This window comes from Myiozetetes cayanensis, unplaced genomic scaffold (assembly GCF_022539395.1).
Source record: "Myiozetetes cayanensis isolate MyiCay16 unplaced genomic scaffold, myiCay2020 scf1, whole genome shotgun sequence".
Classification (NCBI taxonomy): domain Eukaryota; kingdom Metazoa; phylum Chordata; class Aves; order Passeriformes; family Tyrannidae; genus Myiozetetes; species Myiozetetes cayanensis.
The window spans coordinates 25,749,239-25,769,034 of NW_026086604.1; the positions used below are offsets into that span (position 1 = coordinate 25,749,239).

Here is a 19,796-nt window from a genome sequence, read left to right on the forward strand (position 1 = left end):
ACTATTGAAAAAAACCAAAAACCAACCAAGTCAGAAGGGAAGTTCTGGAATGAAATGGAGCAAAGCAGCAAACTTTTCTTAGTAGCACTGATGTTTAGAAAACATTGGAAATTTTGATATTCCTTTTCTGTTTTCATTTTTAAAATTAAACCCCAGCATTTTTTCAATCGGTCACAACAAAGTAAAGGTTAAATATGGAATTTTACTTCCCATAAGCTGTATTTGCATGATTTTTATAAAGATTCTGATAATTTAACATAAAACAGAATTTGAGAAGTCAATTTTTTTTTTTTTGGCTTCCAGACTTACATCAAAGTATTGCACATACAAGTGACATGAAAAATTAGCTGATTTATGGCTAATGTGATATCTTGTCTTTGAAGACATTACATTTGGAGATATTCACCTCCTCTCTGCACATGCAAGATAGCAAAGAGGCTGTAAATGTCAGGTGCTTGAAATAGTTTTTGCTTTTCTGCATCACAAAGTAGTCATCCATAAGCAGGATGATAACCATCTACACCATTTCTATAACTTTGAAAATGAAATTGTTTAGTCAGTGTTGAGAGTTGCTCATTTACTCTACTTTTATGAATATTCCTGCCTGTAATTAGCTTACAGAGCAGCAATTCAGAATTGAGAAGTGTTTCAAGGGTTGTGCTGAGCAAACACATCCTCCTCAGGTGCTTTGCTGGCTGATCTCTCAAGGCCTTAAGCTGATCCGGATGGTGTTTCTCTGTGTATCTCTTGAAATGTAACAACATAATGTTGTACTGCCTCATCTGATCTATTTATCTCTAAAGGTCAGGCAATATTCTAATACAATATACAAATATACAAATTTGTTCTAATACAAATACAGGCAAAAACATACACATTATTTTAAGTATTACTGGGACACAGCACCTTCCCTTATCACTGTATCTGAATGCCATTTGTCCCACTGAAGCTAATGGAGTTTCTCATGTGAGACAGACTATTTACAAGAGCATGGAATGACAGGACAAGGGTTTTAAACCGAAAGAGAGATTTAATCAAATGTCATCTTGATCTAAATATGATTTGATGAGTATAAATTCTTTAAAAAGTATCCACCACCTGAATGATTTTGACTCTTCTTCTGCACTAGAAACCATGTCTTTTTTTATATAAAATTTTAGATTGATATCTATATACATCCTCTTGCCTGCTTCAGGGAATCCTCAGGTTGTTCATTTCTTGCCCAGTTGCAGACAGGTGGGGTAACCCTAAGGATAGCTTCTCTGATCAGCAGGATGCTGGGGCTAGAGAAGAGGTTCCCACTGAGTAACATGAGAAAATCGACTTCCTCCATGTTTACCATGGAGGTCTTTTAGGCTGATACAGTTCAGAAGGGGAAATCTTATCTAAAGACTGTTGAAGTGCCTAATCATATCTCTGGTGATACAGCAGCTGCCATTTCATTTCACAGCACTTTCATAGTCATGCTCAAGAGTGCCAGTGACACAGACGCAGGTACAGCCATCCCTTTAAAATTTTTCAAGTTTCAGGAAGACTCACAGCACCACAGAGCATGGCCAAGTCATTTATTTTTGACATATGAAGCAGATGAGAAGTAACTTGAAGAGTCTGCCAACAAGCCATGCAGTGTGGCTGCATGTCTTATGTTCAGAGGGGCTGCTCCTGATTAGCACTGGTGTCACCAAGTATAGTCAGGCATATATGGTATGAAAGTCAAATAGTAACTCATTGTTTTCTACCCCACCCAGATGAAAGTTTGATGTCTTCCCTTTTTAACAGGTAGTTCAGAATCCAATTCTGCCCTCACTGGGCACAGAGCTGCACCACACTGTGGAAATGTGCACGTAGAAGTGAGATGTGTGGGATGTTATCACTACAGTGCCTGCAGTAACCTGAATTCAGTCATACCAGTGATGAATTTTTGTTGCACTTGGGGAAAGCTGCAAGCTAAAAGCAAGGGGGAACCTCTGCAGAATAACAATGAACACAGCCAGAGAGAACAGAAAATTGTATCAGACTTGAGCACATTCTAAACACTGACTCACAGCCCCCCCCCATTTCTCTCTGCTGCCTTCAAAACTCTCCCTAATGTCCTCCTATGTTTGGCTTACAGCACGATTCACAGTGGCTCTGAAATGCCTCCACCTCCAATTTTTTGTTTTTTATTTTCCTCCTACTCCTACTCTTTCCATTTTTACCCCAGTGTCTGTTGAACCATTGTTTCCTTGATCTGTCATCCTTACTTCTGACTTTAAGTTTGCAAGTTAATAAGCATGGCTCTGGAGGATGAGGCTTACCACAGCTTCATTTACAGCACGCAGACAGCTCCTTTGCAAAGGGAAGGTGGGAAACCACCAAATCGTTAAAAATCCCTGAGATTACATGTTCCAGATTTGCAGTACCATAAATTGAAAGAAAGAAAAGCCTAAGAGCTCTAAGCTCTAAGATATAGAACTCAGTTTAATAAAGCACCTTATAAAACAACTTACCTTGTAATTCAAAGCAAACTATGCATTTTTGAAAATTGATTTTTGGTTCAATTTTCCTTATTTTAATGAAGCAACATATAAGCAGACAGATATATACTGCAGAATTGAATGCAAAAAAACAACTAGATAGGTGTTTATAGTATTTTTTCCTCATGTTTTCACACATCAGGAAATTGCCATTTTCACTTAAAGGAAGGAAGAATTGGGTATTCTATCAGAACCCTGTCCTGCATGGTCAGTGGTGTTCTGTGACTTGCATTTGTGTTCAGAGTAACATCAGTTAGCAGATATAGAATATTTCTTGGTGCTGTTTTGGATATTTACTTAGAAATTGATAAGCAAAAGAAATCTTTAAGATTTAAACCTTCCTCTGAAGTATAAAGCACAAGCCAGCAGCATGTCCTTAACCCCACAGCTAACACTGTCTTGGGTACTGGTGCTCAAACACAAAGCTATGCTTTGAACTGTCCTGCAACAAAACAGCTGGGTAGATGTTAAATTTAATTATGTGCTTAAAAAAACACATTTTCAAACATATGAACCTGCACAGGCTTTATTAGTGTAAGCCATCCATCCGAGTAAGTGGAGTTATAAATATGTAAGACAGGTCAGCAAAATGTGCGTGTAATGTAAACAGATGTTAACTCATCTGAATCATTTCCCAACAAGGCTACAAATGAAAAAGTTGCAAACACAAACAGCACAATGCAAGCCATTTGGGAAATTAGTTGGGAAACACTAACGAAATGAAATTTTCAAGCCAAAACACTACCTATTTGAAGGAAGAAAGCAAAGTGAGGACACAGTCCAGAAACTTTCACAGAGGGGAACCTGGAGACAAGGAATATAACCTGTCTCCCATCACCAAGATCAGCAACATCCTCATGCTCTAGAACATGGCAGCCAAGTCCAGCCACTGCCAGAGCAGTATCTGCTTTGTATTTCCAGAGCCCAATATAAATGACCGTTCAGTTTAATGGTTTTAGATACAGACTCAGCTCTTCCACTGTACAATCAACTTGTGAAGTTGATTCATATGATGTTGCAAAGAAGCCATTGTCAGAATAGAGGTGATCCCACTAAAAGAATTGATATGGATATATCAGTGATGTAGCTATTTAAGATGCTATTTCCTTGCTTGCAGTCATGTAAAGTCAGTACTTTTGTAGTTCAAACAAACATCTGAAAAAGATGCTACGCATCATCAGTTTCCATAAAGGTATATTACAGAGGACATTGACAAGTCTTTCTTTAAAATCCTGTTCTTTTTACATGTTTCTAAATAGTAAAATAACACAGAACAAAAAAAAAACTTAAGTAAACGTATTTATTATTGTTGGATTTTTTAACACAGAAATAGTGTTATTTCAGGTCTAGACTTACAATCCTGTTTCATTGTTGTTTATGACAAAACAAGAGACGAGAACACCCTGGTCAATTGCATTTTGATCAGGAGCCAAATTGTGGTTTCAGATATTTATGCACAACTTTCACTGACAGCAGTGAAGTGAGAATCTGTCTCAAAAAAACCCCACAAAAAAGATTAAGGACTCTTCCTATTTTAACACCCTTTTTACACAGAAAAGCCACTTGCATACATGAAGAAAATATATATTCAGGATACAAGGACCAACTTCACAAAATTCATGTCACTGTGACTGCTACAACATTAAAATGGAAAATCAGTCTCTTAATAGAAGCAACCAGCTGGGACACAAACAGAAACAGCTCTTCCCCCTTTCCATTGTTTTTACTACATATAACTTGCTGAATACAGTTTTCAAAACAGACATCTGTTTCACCTGTCCATTGCTGTAAGAAATTAAAAATTTAGTTCTTTATCAATGATATGTATACAATTTCCTATCCCTTCATATTTTATGTAAGTATCAAATACCAAAAGAGTGCTTTCATTTATTTCCAAGAATGCCTTGAACATTAACTGGTGCAGCTCAGAGCTGGATATGGATAATGCTGAAAACAACTGTTGAAAAATAAGTTTTTAATGGTGAAAACAATTCTCTTAACTGCAACCTCTTTGGCATGCAATAAGGCAAACATCAAGGAACATGTTGGCAATAGGAAATGGTTCTGTAATTGTTAGTAGCATCTTCCTTCTTCCTTTGTACTATTAACAAAAGCTAATGTTAAAGCAGTTATGAAGAACCAAACAGATTCTCTACTTCCATTTTAACAACAGGATTTGCCTAAATAAATGTTATCCTCTGAAAGTGAAATCCACATTTCACAACTCAAGTTTCAGCCTCCAGACCTAGATCTGGAGTTCTGTCTAAATGCAACAAAGGACACAAAACAGAAGCATCTCCTAGTTCTAGAGATCGTCTCACTCGGAGCCACCCAACATGAGCCAGGTCCTAGAGGAATGATGCGCTCACCATCCTGAAATACCGAGGCTGAGTCGGGCGCCAGTTATCAACCAAGGGGTGATCAGGTTCATTCTCGGCATTCTTGGATAGGCTGCGAAGCTTCGCCATCTGCAGAAGAGCAAAAATTGAAGTGTTCTGATGGGAATCCTTTGGGATCAAATCCACAGCCCAGCAATTAAACCAAAGAGGCTGGTCCAGCCCCAGAAGCTCTGTAGAAAGTCTCCTCCAAAGTTGCGAAGATGGTCTTCACCTCCCCACCACCACAAGAGCTATACTCATGCTCTTCTCTTCACAATGATCTTCTTAGAAATAGTCAAGATGGAAAAATGGGTCTTAACTGAACAGGACTGTGAAAAGTAGTGTCATTTATGTACTGTCTACAGGACTGTGTACAGCCACAGAAACTGTGGGAAGTACTCAGAAAATGCAAATAGAGTAAAATGGGCTCTAATAAACCTCTCCTACTCTAACCCTGCCTTAGCACCTCTAGGATTGCAAGGTTTTAAGCCTAAATTATAAACCAATTGTTCATTTTCATGGTAGGTCTGTAGCAGAGGATATATTCTGCTGCAGTGACACAAAGTTTATTATTAATAACAGATGTATAAATCTGGATAATTACTTAGTCAAGGTTTCAAATTGTTTGTAAACAAGGTCTACAGCTTGACTCTCCCTGGCCATTTATTTTTAACCAAGGTATGGGGTTTTTTTGAGGGATGCCATAACAGGAATTCAGCCCATACTCTTCGAAACTATATAATGCTCTTCCTCTATTCCTTTCTGAGGGCACAACACATATGCCACTTACAGATACATTATGTTCATTTGTTGTCCCTACTATGCACACCATTAGACCCAAAGCACAGCAGCTCTGACTCAGACACTTGACACTTCCCTGTTTAAATCACTTTCCACGAAAAGCATGCACACATTTTCCACGTGTAAACTTGAAAGCATAGCCCCAAGCATTGCATGCATCACCTTTGTTCACAAGGAGCTTCAACACGCTGATGTAGCTACCTCTTCCCAGTACAGACTTCAAGTCCAATGGAAGCAGAACTTTGGTTTGGGTTGTAAAACCTGGGTTCACTGTGATTATACTAGTTCCAGTTTATGGACTGAGCTAGCTCAGGCATCTCAACATTGTTCTTCACTACACAGCTCAGAAAAGCCAGCTACCTCAGTCTGCCTGAAAATGATGAGGTCACATTTATAACCACTATAATATGCCTCAGATGGATTATTAATCTGAAATCAAATTTCAGATTTCAGATGATGAATAATTTGTATGGGAGGAGTAAGAGCTGAAAATAGTTAATCAATCAGTTTTATTAATACTGACAAAGCACTACTGGTGAAGGGTGCTGAGGTTTATTATTATTTGTGGAAGATCTGCTCTACTCAGTAAAAAACTATGTATTCAGGTTACAACTACATAAAGATGAAAAAATTAGTCTGCAACTGGACAGAGTTATTCCATAGTTAAATTCCTATTCTTTCATTAAAGGTAATTTGAGCAGCTAGGCCACCCACTCTATATCTCACAGGGATTTCTGGTGAATTGACTTTTCCTGCAGAGTACTGATTCACAGCCACTGCACTTACCCTTGTGGCTAATATACAGTTACCATCTGGCTGCAAAAGCATCCAAGCAATCCACTGCAAATGCACACACACTTAAAATAATCACTATTAATGAGGCTGCCATGGTAGTACATTTCCTAGGATTAGAAATAATTGGCAACACAATCCTCTTATGAATACACTATTTAGACTGCAGGCTCCCTGGAGTAAGGGGAAGTCTTTCTATTGTATTTGTACACAGTAATTCACACACAGTGCCAATTCTGCCTGGAAAGCAGTTTTCTCAGGATAAGAGCCAATGTCCCATCTGTATGTAATAATTTCACCTTTACCTTAAATGCTTCATTTTTTCTACAGGAGAGCTAGTTAAAGAACAGTCTGTATGTTTCCCAAAACTCACTCACTATAGAACAGCATTAAAAAAGACCATGACCCAAACACAGCAGTGTTCAAAAAGCCTTTTCATGAAGCTTCGATCAATGATGTGATTAGTTATTCTTTTAAAAATGGATTTGAAATCAGAGATGCTCAGTAAGTACTACAGTTTTCCCAGAAAAATTGTAGTTGATCTTCTGTAATATAAACATCAAAGTAGATTCATTTTGTGGAAACCAGTCAGACCATATTTGTATTTTTCACACAAGGACCCACTTCAAAACAGCCCCCATATTTTAATTTTTAGATGGGCAAGGAAACAGGAGGCAGATTAATTCAATAAATTAAAAAATTAAGTTGTAGATTATATGAATACATTTCCATATTTCATCTCTTGCCAGCTAAGGTTCCCATGAGCTGTATTATTTAACACAAAGAGCCCCATAAATACGAAGTACTAGAAAATGGAAATTATTTTTGGTGATACATGCACATCAGTCAATGCACTGAAACACATTATCACCTTGAGAACCTCAAATGAAAAGTTATGTGTTTACCTATATCTACATAATATGTCAGTCCCTTGATTAATATTCATGTGCTTACTATCCTGGAGTCTTGGAATTTGTGCTATGGTATCATTGTAGTCTGCTGGCTAGAGGAATAACCTCAGATGAGAAAACTCACTTGTGTGGTATGAGTAGAATCATAGGCTGAATCCTAGGCAAGAAACCTTATCTATAGTAATTAGAGGTTGCTGTCAGTCACCCTCCAAACTGCTATAATCTCTTACCATCTCCAATGTTTTATGTTTTTAATAAAGCCTTCTGATGTCTGTGGACTTGTCCTACCGTGGTGTCTGATGTATTTCAGTGTCCTTTTCATCATGTAATTTTTCACAAACCCAATAAGCATTTTCCTTGTCAAAAGAATAAGATCAGGCTACGACATTTAAGTAAAAAGTGGGTAAAATATTATCAATTTGAAGTTTACCTGGTCTGAACTGACTATGATAGGCTCTCTAAGAATAATCCAGGTGACACACTCTTCACAAGGCGGAGTAGTGAAAGATCCATGATATGTCCAGTAGTCGTGAGATTTTGGGAAAAGAATTGAAGGATCGAAGTTTGGAAAAGGAACTTCTTTCCCCTTTAAAAAAACCCAAAACAAAACAACAAAACCAAACAGAAAGCTCATCAACAGATCTAGTAAATTTACTCTATTTTAAGAAACAGATACTTCAAAGGTAAGAACTAAGGAAACTAAGCACAGATCTACACAAGAAATAATGATGCAGTGTGAAGATAAGTGGACTGAACAACCCTCACAGATGGGCCCAGAGAAGCAGAACACAACGAAAAACTCAGTGATGCTGCTTGTTGTACCTGAGCTAACTCATGTAAAGTAGCATCCAGTACCACTGTGTTTCACTCATTTCTGTGCAGAAATACTCTTCCTTCTGGTCTCCTTTTTTATAGAAATTCTGTCTAACTACTGAATATTGGATGAGGTCACCATATAACAAAGTGATACAGGTACTACTTTTATCATATTTGTGCTAATAATGAGCACCACAGCCTACGAAATGTGAGATTTATTGCATAATGTTACCTGAGACACAAATGTCTACTGAGTGACATTTCCAGAGGACCATTAGGCAGCCTGTATTAAAATTAAACAGACCGATTTCCAAAGATGCCTTTTATTTTGCGCTGACCACTGAGGGAATAAGACTCCATGCCTAGTTTTTAGGTGAGTAAAGTTTAGCGAAATGTCTCATTTTCCCAAATTTAAAAGGCCCACTAAAGCCAAAAAGGCTCATATGTAAATGGAAGAAAGGACTCTTCATGTTAAGCAAAAGTTGCCCATGGTTTTATTTACAAATATATTCTGGCAATGTTGCAGAGCAGAATTTGAAAGATAGAAAGTCAGGCATATTGATTTTTTTTTTGTCTTGAGACTTTGCAGCAATCTTCCTATAATGAAAAGGCCAACATCATTACCTTTGTTTTGATAGCATTTATTTCTTCAAGAATTCTCTTCATCTCTGGTTTAGGAGTTTCCCCTACCTGTTAAGAAGAAGGTATAAACTAAGCAAAGAGTTCTTCTTGATAAGCTTTCTTCTTTCTCCTGTTTTTCTATATGTGCATCTACTATAAAGTTACAAAACATTAATTCGACCTATTGCCCACACCAGCTTAGTAAGATATGTCTTCTCTCTGTAACTTTGTCTGTACCCCAACAAATATTATGATACAAAGGGAGAAATTCTATCAGTACAGAAATAGAGCATAACAGGTAATTTTGAAATATAGTTATTCCTCTTGATGTTAAATTTTAGCCTAACAAAGATAAACAGCTCTTTGGACTCAAGTACAGAATTTGGAAAAAAGTTTTATTCTAGTTTAAAAAGAGACTTCACGGTCAGATCTATTGTTTGCAACTGTTGATCTCAAAAAAGACATCTGGTTTTTTATGTCTAGTGAATATTAATTAAACAAGAGAGAGCAATGGGCAATATTTCAAGCTAAGGCTGCGTGACCCCAAAAGGATTTAAAGAAAGGATGAGTTACATGTATTGTCTGTGAGAGAGTTTTGTTTGGGAGATGGTTCATGAAAAGCCTAGAAGAAGTATCTGTCCTTGAAATCCATCCATGATTAGCATAGAAGACAGCTGACTGCTGTTGGGCAAAGGGCCACTTTTGACACATGTCCCCATTCCACCAGCCACATAGTCACACAATAGCTGCAGGGACAAGTGTGTGTAGTACTGGATGCCATTTGAGATAACATGACTCATGCTCTATAACTTGAAAAGGATACATTATCAAAAGTCAAGTCCTTCAGTGTGGTAGGATAGCTAGAATATATATTTAGAGGTTCTTGCTTTTTCTAACTCTCTAAGAACAGAAAACTCTACAGTAGCAGTAACAATGAAGGGTTACATGCTTCTACTTACTTGCAAAAATATGGCCAAAACAGCTACCCCATCAGTTCTTCTCCTGGCATCAAGGTAATTACTGTATTTGGGATTCCAGTGTAACACGTGTAGCTTGAAACAAAGAAAAACATGTATTGAACAGCCTTATTGAACAGCAAGCCATCAGAGGTTGAATTTGCAGTTCATCATAGAAATGAGCAAGTTTGAGGCAATAAAGAACGATGATTAGAAAGGAAAAAGAAAAAAGGGACAGCAAGTCATATATTAGTAATATCAGTCATATATTACCATTTCTACTACTATTTACTTTAAAATAAACTTCTTAATACAGAAATTGAAAAAATATAACTGAAATCTCATCTTAAAGCTGAATAAGATGCTAATGTAAGCAGGTAAACACATAATTCAGACGTCATCTACTGATAATGATTCATTTCCGTGGGGCATTCAAATTACAGCAATTCCAGAAAGAATCCATGTGAATATAAGCTCTGTACGTTATTAGTCCACAATTCTCATCTTCACTTACAATCCTACAGTGGCAGAGAATCAAAGTAATGTTCTTCCTCCTTGCTGCCACTGCAAGTTTATACTTCTGCTATGATATTATACTTCCAGAATACTGTTTTAGTAAGTTTGCACTGCTGAATAATTCAGTCTTGCTGTGTAGTGTTTCAAATCACATTGTTTTGAAAACGTGGAAACTTTTGTTTCAGATAGTATTTTTCTTATGCTGCAGGAATTACTTCAGCCTAATTCAAATTTTTAAGAGTTGATGGGAGTAAGAATAAAATGGTGCAGATAAATAAAGAACTACCTGGAAAGCAGACAAATGGCAAATTTTGTCTCACTTGAACAATAATGACAAACTTTACTTTACAGCCTGTTTTTAAGTAAAAAGTGGTGAGTCTTACCTCTCCTGCATACCTCACTCCATTCACAACATGCTCAGAGCCATGGTCATCAGACGAGCCCCAATGGAAGTGCAGCTGACGTAGCCTGAAGACTCCTGGAAGTGGCCCACCTCTCAGCACTGCAATGGATAATCTGCAACAGCATCAGACTCAAGTATCTTCCAATTCTTTTAAATGAAATACATATGCATCTAAAACATTTACACACATATTTACATATTTACTGTACAGATGCATCTACAGATGCTGACAGAACTGAGTGCCACTTGAAAATCTGCACCAGTTTTAGCAGGAGTTCAGGCAACCATCTTCAGCTCTATGCACTTAAAGGCAGATGAAAATGTTCTGTGTCTAGGCTTCCATTATAGTCATTAGAGATCACTGATTTAATTCAGCTGCATAAATGAGCATCTAGTAATTTCTGGGATATTCCAAAAACACCTGGACAGAACTGAAAGATGTGATCTGGGATGTGTAGAAGAACTGTACATTTCTAAAGCAGTATCTGGAGGCATGGTGAAATAGATTAGGTTATCAAAGATGTCAAAAGATGCCTGTGTTTGGGTGTAGTATTTCTGAAGTAATCATAATAGTCAAGTCTCTAGAGTAATTCTGCTTGCCTTAAGGTAGACACTCAACAGATGGTGACCTGACTTGCTCTCTGGTCTCCACTGATTAAACGTAGCTCCAACTCTGTTGACTAGAATGGCAGTTTGGAGATACAACCCACCAACTTTTAAAATCCCAAAATAAGACACCTAAATTTAGATGTCTTAATCTCTCCCTGAATTCAGTCTAGTATCTACCCATATGAAAGCACACAAACATAACCGTAATTGAGATCAACTACTGAAGTGTTAAATGATAAACAAATTTCCCCAAAACACTACAAAATTGTGTGACTTACTGCAGGCTACAACTTATTTCTTTAAAAAGCTATGAAATTACTGATGCTGCTTCTGCTATAATGGCTGTTCCCTCCGGCTATAGAAGAGGAGAAGGAAAACAGTGAATGAGCCAGAAAAGCAATCACTGAGAACGCAGGCTATTTTTCTAAAGAAAAGTTCAGCCTGTGACGAATTCAGTGATGAATGATACCCAGTATCCTAAATAATCTTACCATTTTAAAATAATATTGTAAATGAAGGTGGTGTATTTGAAATGATCAATAAAAATGGAAGAAATTCTTTACATACATCCAAAACTAAAAAACATTCAATTCTCAATCACTTTTTTTTTGAGGATGGACGTCACAGCATTCCTATAAAACATTCAGCAGTAGTCAAGAACAGGTCTTTATATGCCAGAGAAAAATATCCTTCAATCTGGAAAGGAATTAAATCCATTATCATGTCAAGAAATAAAGTACTAAGAGCACAGCAAGCTGTTATTCTCAAGAAATTCCTTTTACTTCTTCCCACAGACATTCAGAACTGTGGCCGACGCAGACATGGTAACAGCAGTAGCTGACAAGACCATCAATTCTCCATTAAAATAGATCTGTAAGACCAAAGAATCCTCTTTAAGGTAAAAACATGTCACTATTTCCACTGATGGGCCATCCGCAGACATTTTTGATTGGGCGTTAGGTGAAGCTCTGCATCACCTTGTGCCAACACATTCCAGCTTCACTCATCTATAAATAGACAGTAACTTTTACCTAGCACAATTTAAGCAGACAGAATGATGCAACCAACATCTCCAGAAGCACAAAAAGGTGTTTCTTTTAATTGCAAGTGTGTAGTATTAAACATATAAATATATGAAATGACAATGCACGTAAATGAAATTTCACTACATTTTAAAAAAAGAAAACACAGCAATTACAAGAATGAAGTTCTCCAATATCTAAAATATAAAAAACCTCAAACTATGTCTACATAGCTCAAAAACAGTAAAAGAAATCTTTATTTTTTTGAAACATTCCTGGAGCCTAAATCCTAAAGGTATCTTTATCCTCCTGGGCTTTTGTTTTCAATACCACACAAATAAATACACAATCATATAACAGAAAAAGAATATGAAATAAAAGTTTATAAAGAAGCAGTGGTATCTTCACATTGTTTTTCAGTAGTATTAATATATAATATTTATATGTAACAGGGACTTATTCTAACAATATTACACAGGAAATGTTTACTTTAAATATCTGAGACTCACAGTTTTAAGGGTGTAATAGCTGTTTTCCTATCACAAAACACTTAAAAAAAGATGGGTTTCCAGAAGGCCCATGACTCACTCTGAGCTTCTACCTATGCCACTGTACAAAATAAAAGCAAGAGCTTTAAAAAAGGAGCCTGCAGACTCGATCCCTGATAGACAGGCAGCCAGCTTTTCTTAAGTCTTCTGAAATACTGTGTAAACCTTTTCACATAGTTAGCTGAATGGTTGGACTTACTTCTGAATATTGGAAACATGGCATTTCTGTTCCTGGTTCTGCTGTACAGGAAATAACAGGATGGCCACAGCAGAGTTACCAAAATGTAACTCCCTTAAACTTAATGTCATTAACGTAACATGGGTCAGGTACAGGAATATACAAACCAGCCCAGGAAGACAAGGGAGAAAAGTATCCACTCCTTTTTGATGCCTTATTATTGCAAACTCTCATCCCATTGCTCAGTGACTCACTGACTATATGAGTTTCCACATCACCCTCCATCAGCGCCCAATACCAGACAGAAATGTCAGGACAGTCTTGCTCAAATTCTGTTCCCTGCCCCATCCACATGGAAGAACGGTCTATCACAGAGCAATCCTACATGAACACACACATGGACATCTACTGCAGAAAAAAGCTCACTTTTTTATTTGATCTGTCACAAGCTGAGCAGCATGAGACAGAAGCTAATAAAACAATGGGTTTTTTTCACTCTCAGTGTAATCACTAGGCAAGTGTTGCACAGAAGGATGTAACTAAGGCAATAAAAACCTTGTCTCTCATTCTGTGTACACACAGCAAAATTAAGGTGTGATGCAGTTCGAGTGGAGATGGCACTCAGTCACTTAACCTTAGCTAGCTTAGTGTCACTGACAAGAGAAAGAAATGTGACAAGAGGGGTTTGAAATAAATGCATCCATTTGCTGAGCAGCTTCCATAGGGGTCTGGTTGTTAATCTGCACTTGCATCAATTGTCACGTGTCCTCACTAGAAAAACTGGCAAATTTAGGCCTACACAAATGCCTTCCCTGTTTGCTGTGAAGGCATACTGTGAAATTCAGGTGGAAGAATGCAAGGAGAACAAAACAGACTCATAAGATGAGTTGCGTTTATAAACATGAAAAGAAATAACTGTTCTCACAAGAGTTATGATCTTGCATCCTGCCAAATCCATAAAATGAACTGGTAAACCACAGTGAAATTAAATTAGTAATGTATTACTGTATGACAATGGAAAAGACACATTACCTTTGTTATGCTGCTTTATAACAGAATCTAACAGTGCAGTACAGAAACCACAGCTTTTTCATGTCAGTGCTGTATCTTAAATGTCTAAAAAAAGCCTCTGCTCATAAGAGGATCTCTGTACTGAAACAGTCTGGCTAACTGCAGGATAAAAGGCACTTCCTAAAAGCTTTTGGAACTGAAATTTCAGTTCTCACTGAATTTTTTTTTAAGTAAGCACTGAATAGGTATGCAGAAGAATTACTTTTGTTTCTATTTGAACTATTTGCTCCTACAGGGAAAGACTGGGAAAGAGAAGTGTCAGACAGAAATCTGTCAGCCTGCCTCCCACTCTCACCTACCTTGTAACACATCTTTTTCAGTTTTGGAAATTTGTTGGTTGATGAACTTCCATAAAAAATGCTAACAAAACCAACGAAGGGAGAAGATAAAGGAGGGCATCCATTTGATATAGCCTTAGTGTAGCCCTCCCCAGTTGCTCTGTCTGGTCCCCATTACCAGAATTATGAATCTTTACTACTTCTCAATGATCAAACACCTTGATATAACCACCTAACCAAGGCATTACAAGGAAAGCCACAGAGTCATTATTTGTAAGGAAGTTACAAGCTATATATCTCACTCAGCACCACTGGTCCCAGCAGTTAGATGCTTTCAGGACACTTCTCTGACATGAATATTTTTGGAATTTTAGAAAAAAATGGACTCTGCTAGTGGCAATAAGATTGTAGCCCTAATTCAAACCAAAACCTGGTCACTGCTGAATCTTAGAGAGTATCTGAGTTGCCATTTGGGCCAAAAAACATACAAGTGGTAGGATGCCAAAGTATCCAGGTTCTGGTATGTGTTTTACTGGGCCTAGTCATGCAGGAGGTTTCATTTCAGTTCCCAGTTCTTTCCTGGATTTTGAGACTCCAGCCTCCACCTGCAATAACTTTACAGTGTATAAGGCCCTTCTTCTGTGTAGGTCTGGTAAGACAGGAAACTGAGACCACAACAATCTACTAACTTGTATAGACAGGCAGCAGAGGCATGACACCACTTCTAAAGTAATTATCTGTCAGCAAAGCCTTCAACAGGCTTTATAAATAGCTAGAAATAAATTCTCAAATTCCTTCCACTAGACTAACTCCAAAGATAACAGCAATAAGACCTTATTTAACCTAATACCTGAATTACATTGGATGGCAGACTCTCTAATAATTTAAGGGACTGTTCCGATTGTGAATATTCCAAGTGTTCTTGGCAGAAAAGACACAATGGATGTAAAACTTGGAGACATCCAAAGTAATTAATTTTATCACTGGTCCTTGTAATTTATTCGGCAATCTATTTTATCTACATTAACGAAAATCTAAATGGAAGTGCTGATGTGAGTATGACCACTCTAACTGAAGAAGTTAGGAAAATAAATGAAGCCCTTTGTTTTCTGGTTAACTCAGACATAATTCAGATAGACAGAGTGGTAGATACATATACAGACATAGAATGTCTTTGTTCCAAAGGCATAGAAATTTTATTCCTCTATGATTGCTATTCCATATGTATGTATTATGCAGCTGGTGGTTCTTTTACATAAAAAATAAGCCACTGTACATACCCTAAAAAACTTAAAACATGCTCAAGTCAGTAGGAGTATGCACAGCGGAATTTGTCCTGCAATTAGCATTATATTAGAGAAGGAACACCACCCACAGTCTCCAAAGGCAATGGTATAACAAAGGAGACGTAACAGCAAACACTGAATGTTTCCGGACTTTAAAGAGTTGAGAAATACACCTACTTTTTTTGCAGTGAGTCACTTTTTACTTCTGAGATCAAAACACAACAGTTACTGAGCAGTTCATCTGAAAAAATATTCAGAACATCCCAAAACTTTCTGCTCTTTCTGGTGAGTGCTGCTTCCATGTAGTAGATGATTGTGCCTGGATACTCCCTCCCTTTCAAAATCCTTTGGCATTTATGCAGAAGATGCAACCACTGATATATCTGATGCTGTTCTAACAAATACAACAGATGGTAAAAAATGGTAAGCAATAGTCGTGGAGGTGTTCTCCTATGCCACAGCTACACCTCTTTATGTATCATTTTATCTGACATGAATAATATTTTTCTTCAAATAACATTAAAAATTCCCACTTTGCTAGAAAAGTAACCAATCTCTTGACGGTATAGTAATTTTTTGTGACTTTTGGTAGTATATTAACTAGCCCAGTTTACATACATTTTTATCCTCAGTTTTCATGAAACCCAAGTCATTTATTAAAATCCATGAAATTAAATCCGTGTCCACATATACTTAACATGAAACAATCTATTTGTAAAATTCCTCCCAGTAATTATAGCTGTCAATCCTAATTATATTGTAATAGAAAGTGGCACTTTTAATGCAGTTAAGAAGTAAGTCTGTACATGGTATGTTGTCATAGATACAAGTGGATAAAAGATTTTGGACATTAGACCTGAAACACTGAAATTTCTCTGCCCTATAATCTCCATTAAGACAAAATCTCATGAATGCCAAAGAGTTTTAACTGCTTAAATACCGTGACTTTGTGGCAATATCTGGTTCATTACTTCATTTATCAGAAATTACGTGGATAGAGTTTTTAAGTATTGTAACTTAAGATGTTCTGCTGGGCATCTCAAACAGCTTAAATGGAATCCAGCTTTCGCAGATAAAGCCTGGACTCCTAGCTCCTGGAAAGCAACACAACTGCAATGGCTTTTTGCAAGCTCAGAAATTTACCTCACACCTTAATTCATCCTGCACCACGTTTCTTTGCAGCTCTCTCCCTTCCCTAGGATTTTACCTACGGACTTTAAAAGCAGTCCCAGGCCTTTCCCAGCAGTAGTGTAGGGCACTGGAGTCACAGAAACCTGCACATCACACTGGCAGTACAAAGAGACCTTCTGATAGCCTGAGCATTTAGAGCAGGTTCTTCCATGCAAATTGAGAAATAGTCACTGATGTATAATGACAGTCAGAAATGCAAACAAAACTGACCTGATCTATCGAATGAATCATCAAACATAACTCTGCAGGTTTTCCCATTATTGAGGATGGTCTTAGCAGCACCAGGATCATAACTAGCAAACCATGGTAGTAGGGAACTATCATAATGAACCTCTTTATTATTGATTTCAATTGGTGACTGATGGCGTCCTTTGGCAGTCGGGTAATTTTTGTGCCACTGATCTGGTCCTAGAAAAAAGTACAGAGAAATATCATGAAAACCTTTTCTAGCTAGGTATAAATTATACTTGTGTTACAATAAACGCTTTGCTTTGCTTTGGTACAGAACATCAATTCAGTGCATTAATAAGTAGGTTACTAATTGCCTGGTTATTATTATTCATGTCCTGTCAAGAGTTTCACTGTATAAAATGCAATCCAATTATTCTAGCTGGAATACCGGATAGTGCAAGTCATTCAACTGAACCTAAAACTCTCATAGCAACCTCAAGACTTAATAGTAGACTGACAATACACCAAGGAAGGAAACTAGAGGTGTATACTCCAAGTCCAGCAGTGACTAGAAATATGTTGGGACATACACAAAATTACTCAAATGCGGCACCATGTATCCATCTGGAGTGAGAAAAGACCACTAATTCCTGAACAAGCCAGGAATTTGAAACATGGATTTAAATTATAAATTATAATATATATATATATAATTATAAAAAATTATCATCATGGTTTCACCAGTAAGTTCATGTGGAATATGCCTGTCCGAGGCTGAGCTGTTTCTTCCTGCAGCAAAGTTCAGGAACAAGAGGCCACTCATGTCCCCAGTCTCTGCAGGCAGGAGGGACCGTGGCTTCACTGCGCTCCCAATTTAAGGCTAGCTTAAATTTGACATTTGTAATGTCAAATTTTAAGTTACATTAACAGTAGGAAAAATGACTTTATTTAACTTAAGAGACCCCCTGCCATCGACCTCTCCTGCCACCAGCATCGCCTCTTCCACACCTGCGAGCGACAACCATCCGGTCACGGCCATGCCACCTGCAAAGCCCCGGGCCCGCCTGGAGCCCGTATCCCCCCTCATGCTCCCTCGGGACGCGAGGACCCCGCTTTTCTTGGGCTGTGCTCCCAGACCCGCGGCGGGGCCGCGCTCACCGTTGTCGCTGTCGTAGCCCCAGGGGTAGTAGTTGGGGTTGATCATCGTGCCGGGCGGCGCCGCGCCCCCGCCTCTCCCGGCGGCTCCGGCAGGACGGCGGCCTCGTCTCACGGCGGCTTTTTATAGACTCCCGCCAACTCCATGCCCTTCCCCGCCGCCGGCGGGCCGGCAGGGCCGGAGGGCCCCGCGGTCCGGGGGCGGAGAGAGCCGCGGGCCTCGCACCGCCCGCCCGCCGCCCGAGCCCGGCCCGGCCCGGCCCGGCTCCTCAGCTGCGCTGGCGGCAGGGGCGGCGGGCAAGGAGCGGCCCGGGACAGTGCTGGGAATGCCCGGCGCGGGGAAAGGGGCCCCGGCGCCGAGGAAATGGGAATATTGAAAAGCATGAGTGTGCTGCACTACGCACAGGCAGCATAGGAATAGTTTTCAAGTTGTAGTAAGATATCTGTGCATACAGATATGCACATGAACCAGGAAGCTTAGCTTAAATGCACAGGTCACACAAGGCTGGCCGGGCTTTTCATGGCTGTTTGTATAAAGCCTGATTGCTGTAAGACCTCTTCAGGTTCGGAAAGGCTGGAGTCCCTCCGAAGGAGATCGTGTTGGGGACGTGGTACTGGAACGGGCTCCCCAGGGAAGTGGTCACAGCGCCGAGCCTGACAGAGCTGCAGAAGCGTTTCGATGATGCTCTCAGGCACATGGTGTCACTCTTGGGGATGGTCCTGTGCAGGACTAAGGTTTGGACTCGATGAGCCTTGTGAGTCCCTTCCAACTCGGCATATTCTGTATTTCTGTGTTTCCCACTGCGTGTGGGGTGAGGGGATGAGTCCAACACCTTCTGCGTGCAAACGGCTATCACAGGTTCACACCCTTCCCTATGAAATTCCCATGTATACACATGGGTTCCAGCACTGCTCCCTGCTGTGCGGTCTCCCGTTGCCTCCATAAACAGCTTCCCTGCAAAAATTCCGTGGCATTAATTGCCCCAGCCTTCAAAAAGGCACTGCTTCCTCTACTGCAAGGATTCTGGGAAACTGGAAATCATTAAACTAGCTGAAGATCCAGTTCTTGTCAGCTCCAGATAAAATCTTTATTATCAAATTAAGCATAGGATTTGTTTGTTTTGCTTCAGCTCTAATTCTCCTTTCATTTAGCAGGGTGTTATGCATCAGATTGCACTTAAAATTGTAAGCATACTTGTTAGTGTGCATGTGTTCCTTATGTGACACACTGAAATCAAATGACTTCTAAAAATATTTGTTATTTTGACACACAGGGAATTACCAGGGGAGTAGAGAAGACAGAGATTAGCACCAGTGGTGTAAAATGGATGAGGGACTGACTAAGCAGAAGACAAGATGCTGGACTGAAGGGTGAATTATTGTGATTTAAATAGTGATTTAAGTAGACTTTTTGAATAAGAAGTGAGATTATTTTGTTTGCTGGTAGTGAAGTGAGGACAAAATTACAAGTTGGATAATTAATGCAAATGGCACAGGTTGGAAGTGTGGAGTTATATAGAAAAGTTCAGTATCCCTGAACATTGTATAAGCTACAGTGGGTGAAATTTAGTACTATA

The 19,796-nt window shown here is 38.8% G+C and overlaps 1 protein-coding gene across 1 annotated transcript; it reads right to left on the minus strand.

Annotated features, from left to right (window-relative positions):
• Positions 1-3,395: 3,395 nt before the first annotated feature.
• Positions 3,396-18,368, minus strand: LOC126644321 (carbonic anhydrase 3-like). The gene is made up of 7 exons (XM_050323513.1): positions 18,223-18,368; positions 17,104-17,301; positions 10,691-10,809; positions 9,795-9,887; positions 8,839-8,904; positions 7,829-7,984; positions 3,396-4,984 (listed from the first exon to the last, which is right to left on the minus strand). The coding sequence occupies exons 1-7, from the start codon at positions 18,266-18,268 to the stop codon at positions 4,865-4,867; spliced, it is 798 nt and encodes a 265-aa protein (XP_050179470.1). The 5' UTR covers positions 18,269-18,368; the 3' UTR covers positions 3,396-4,864.
• Between the last annotated feature and the right edge of the window lie 1,428 nt (positions 18,369-19,796).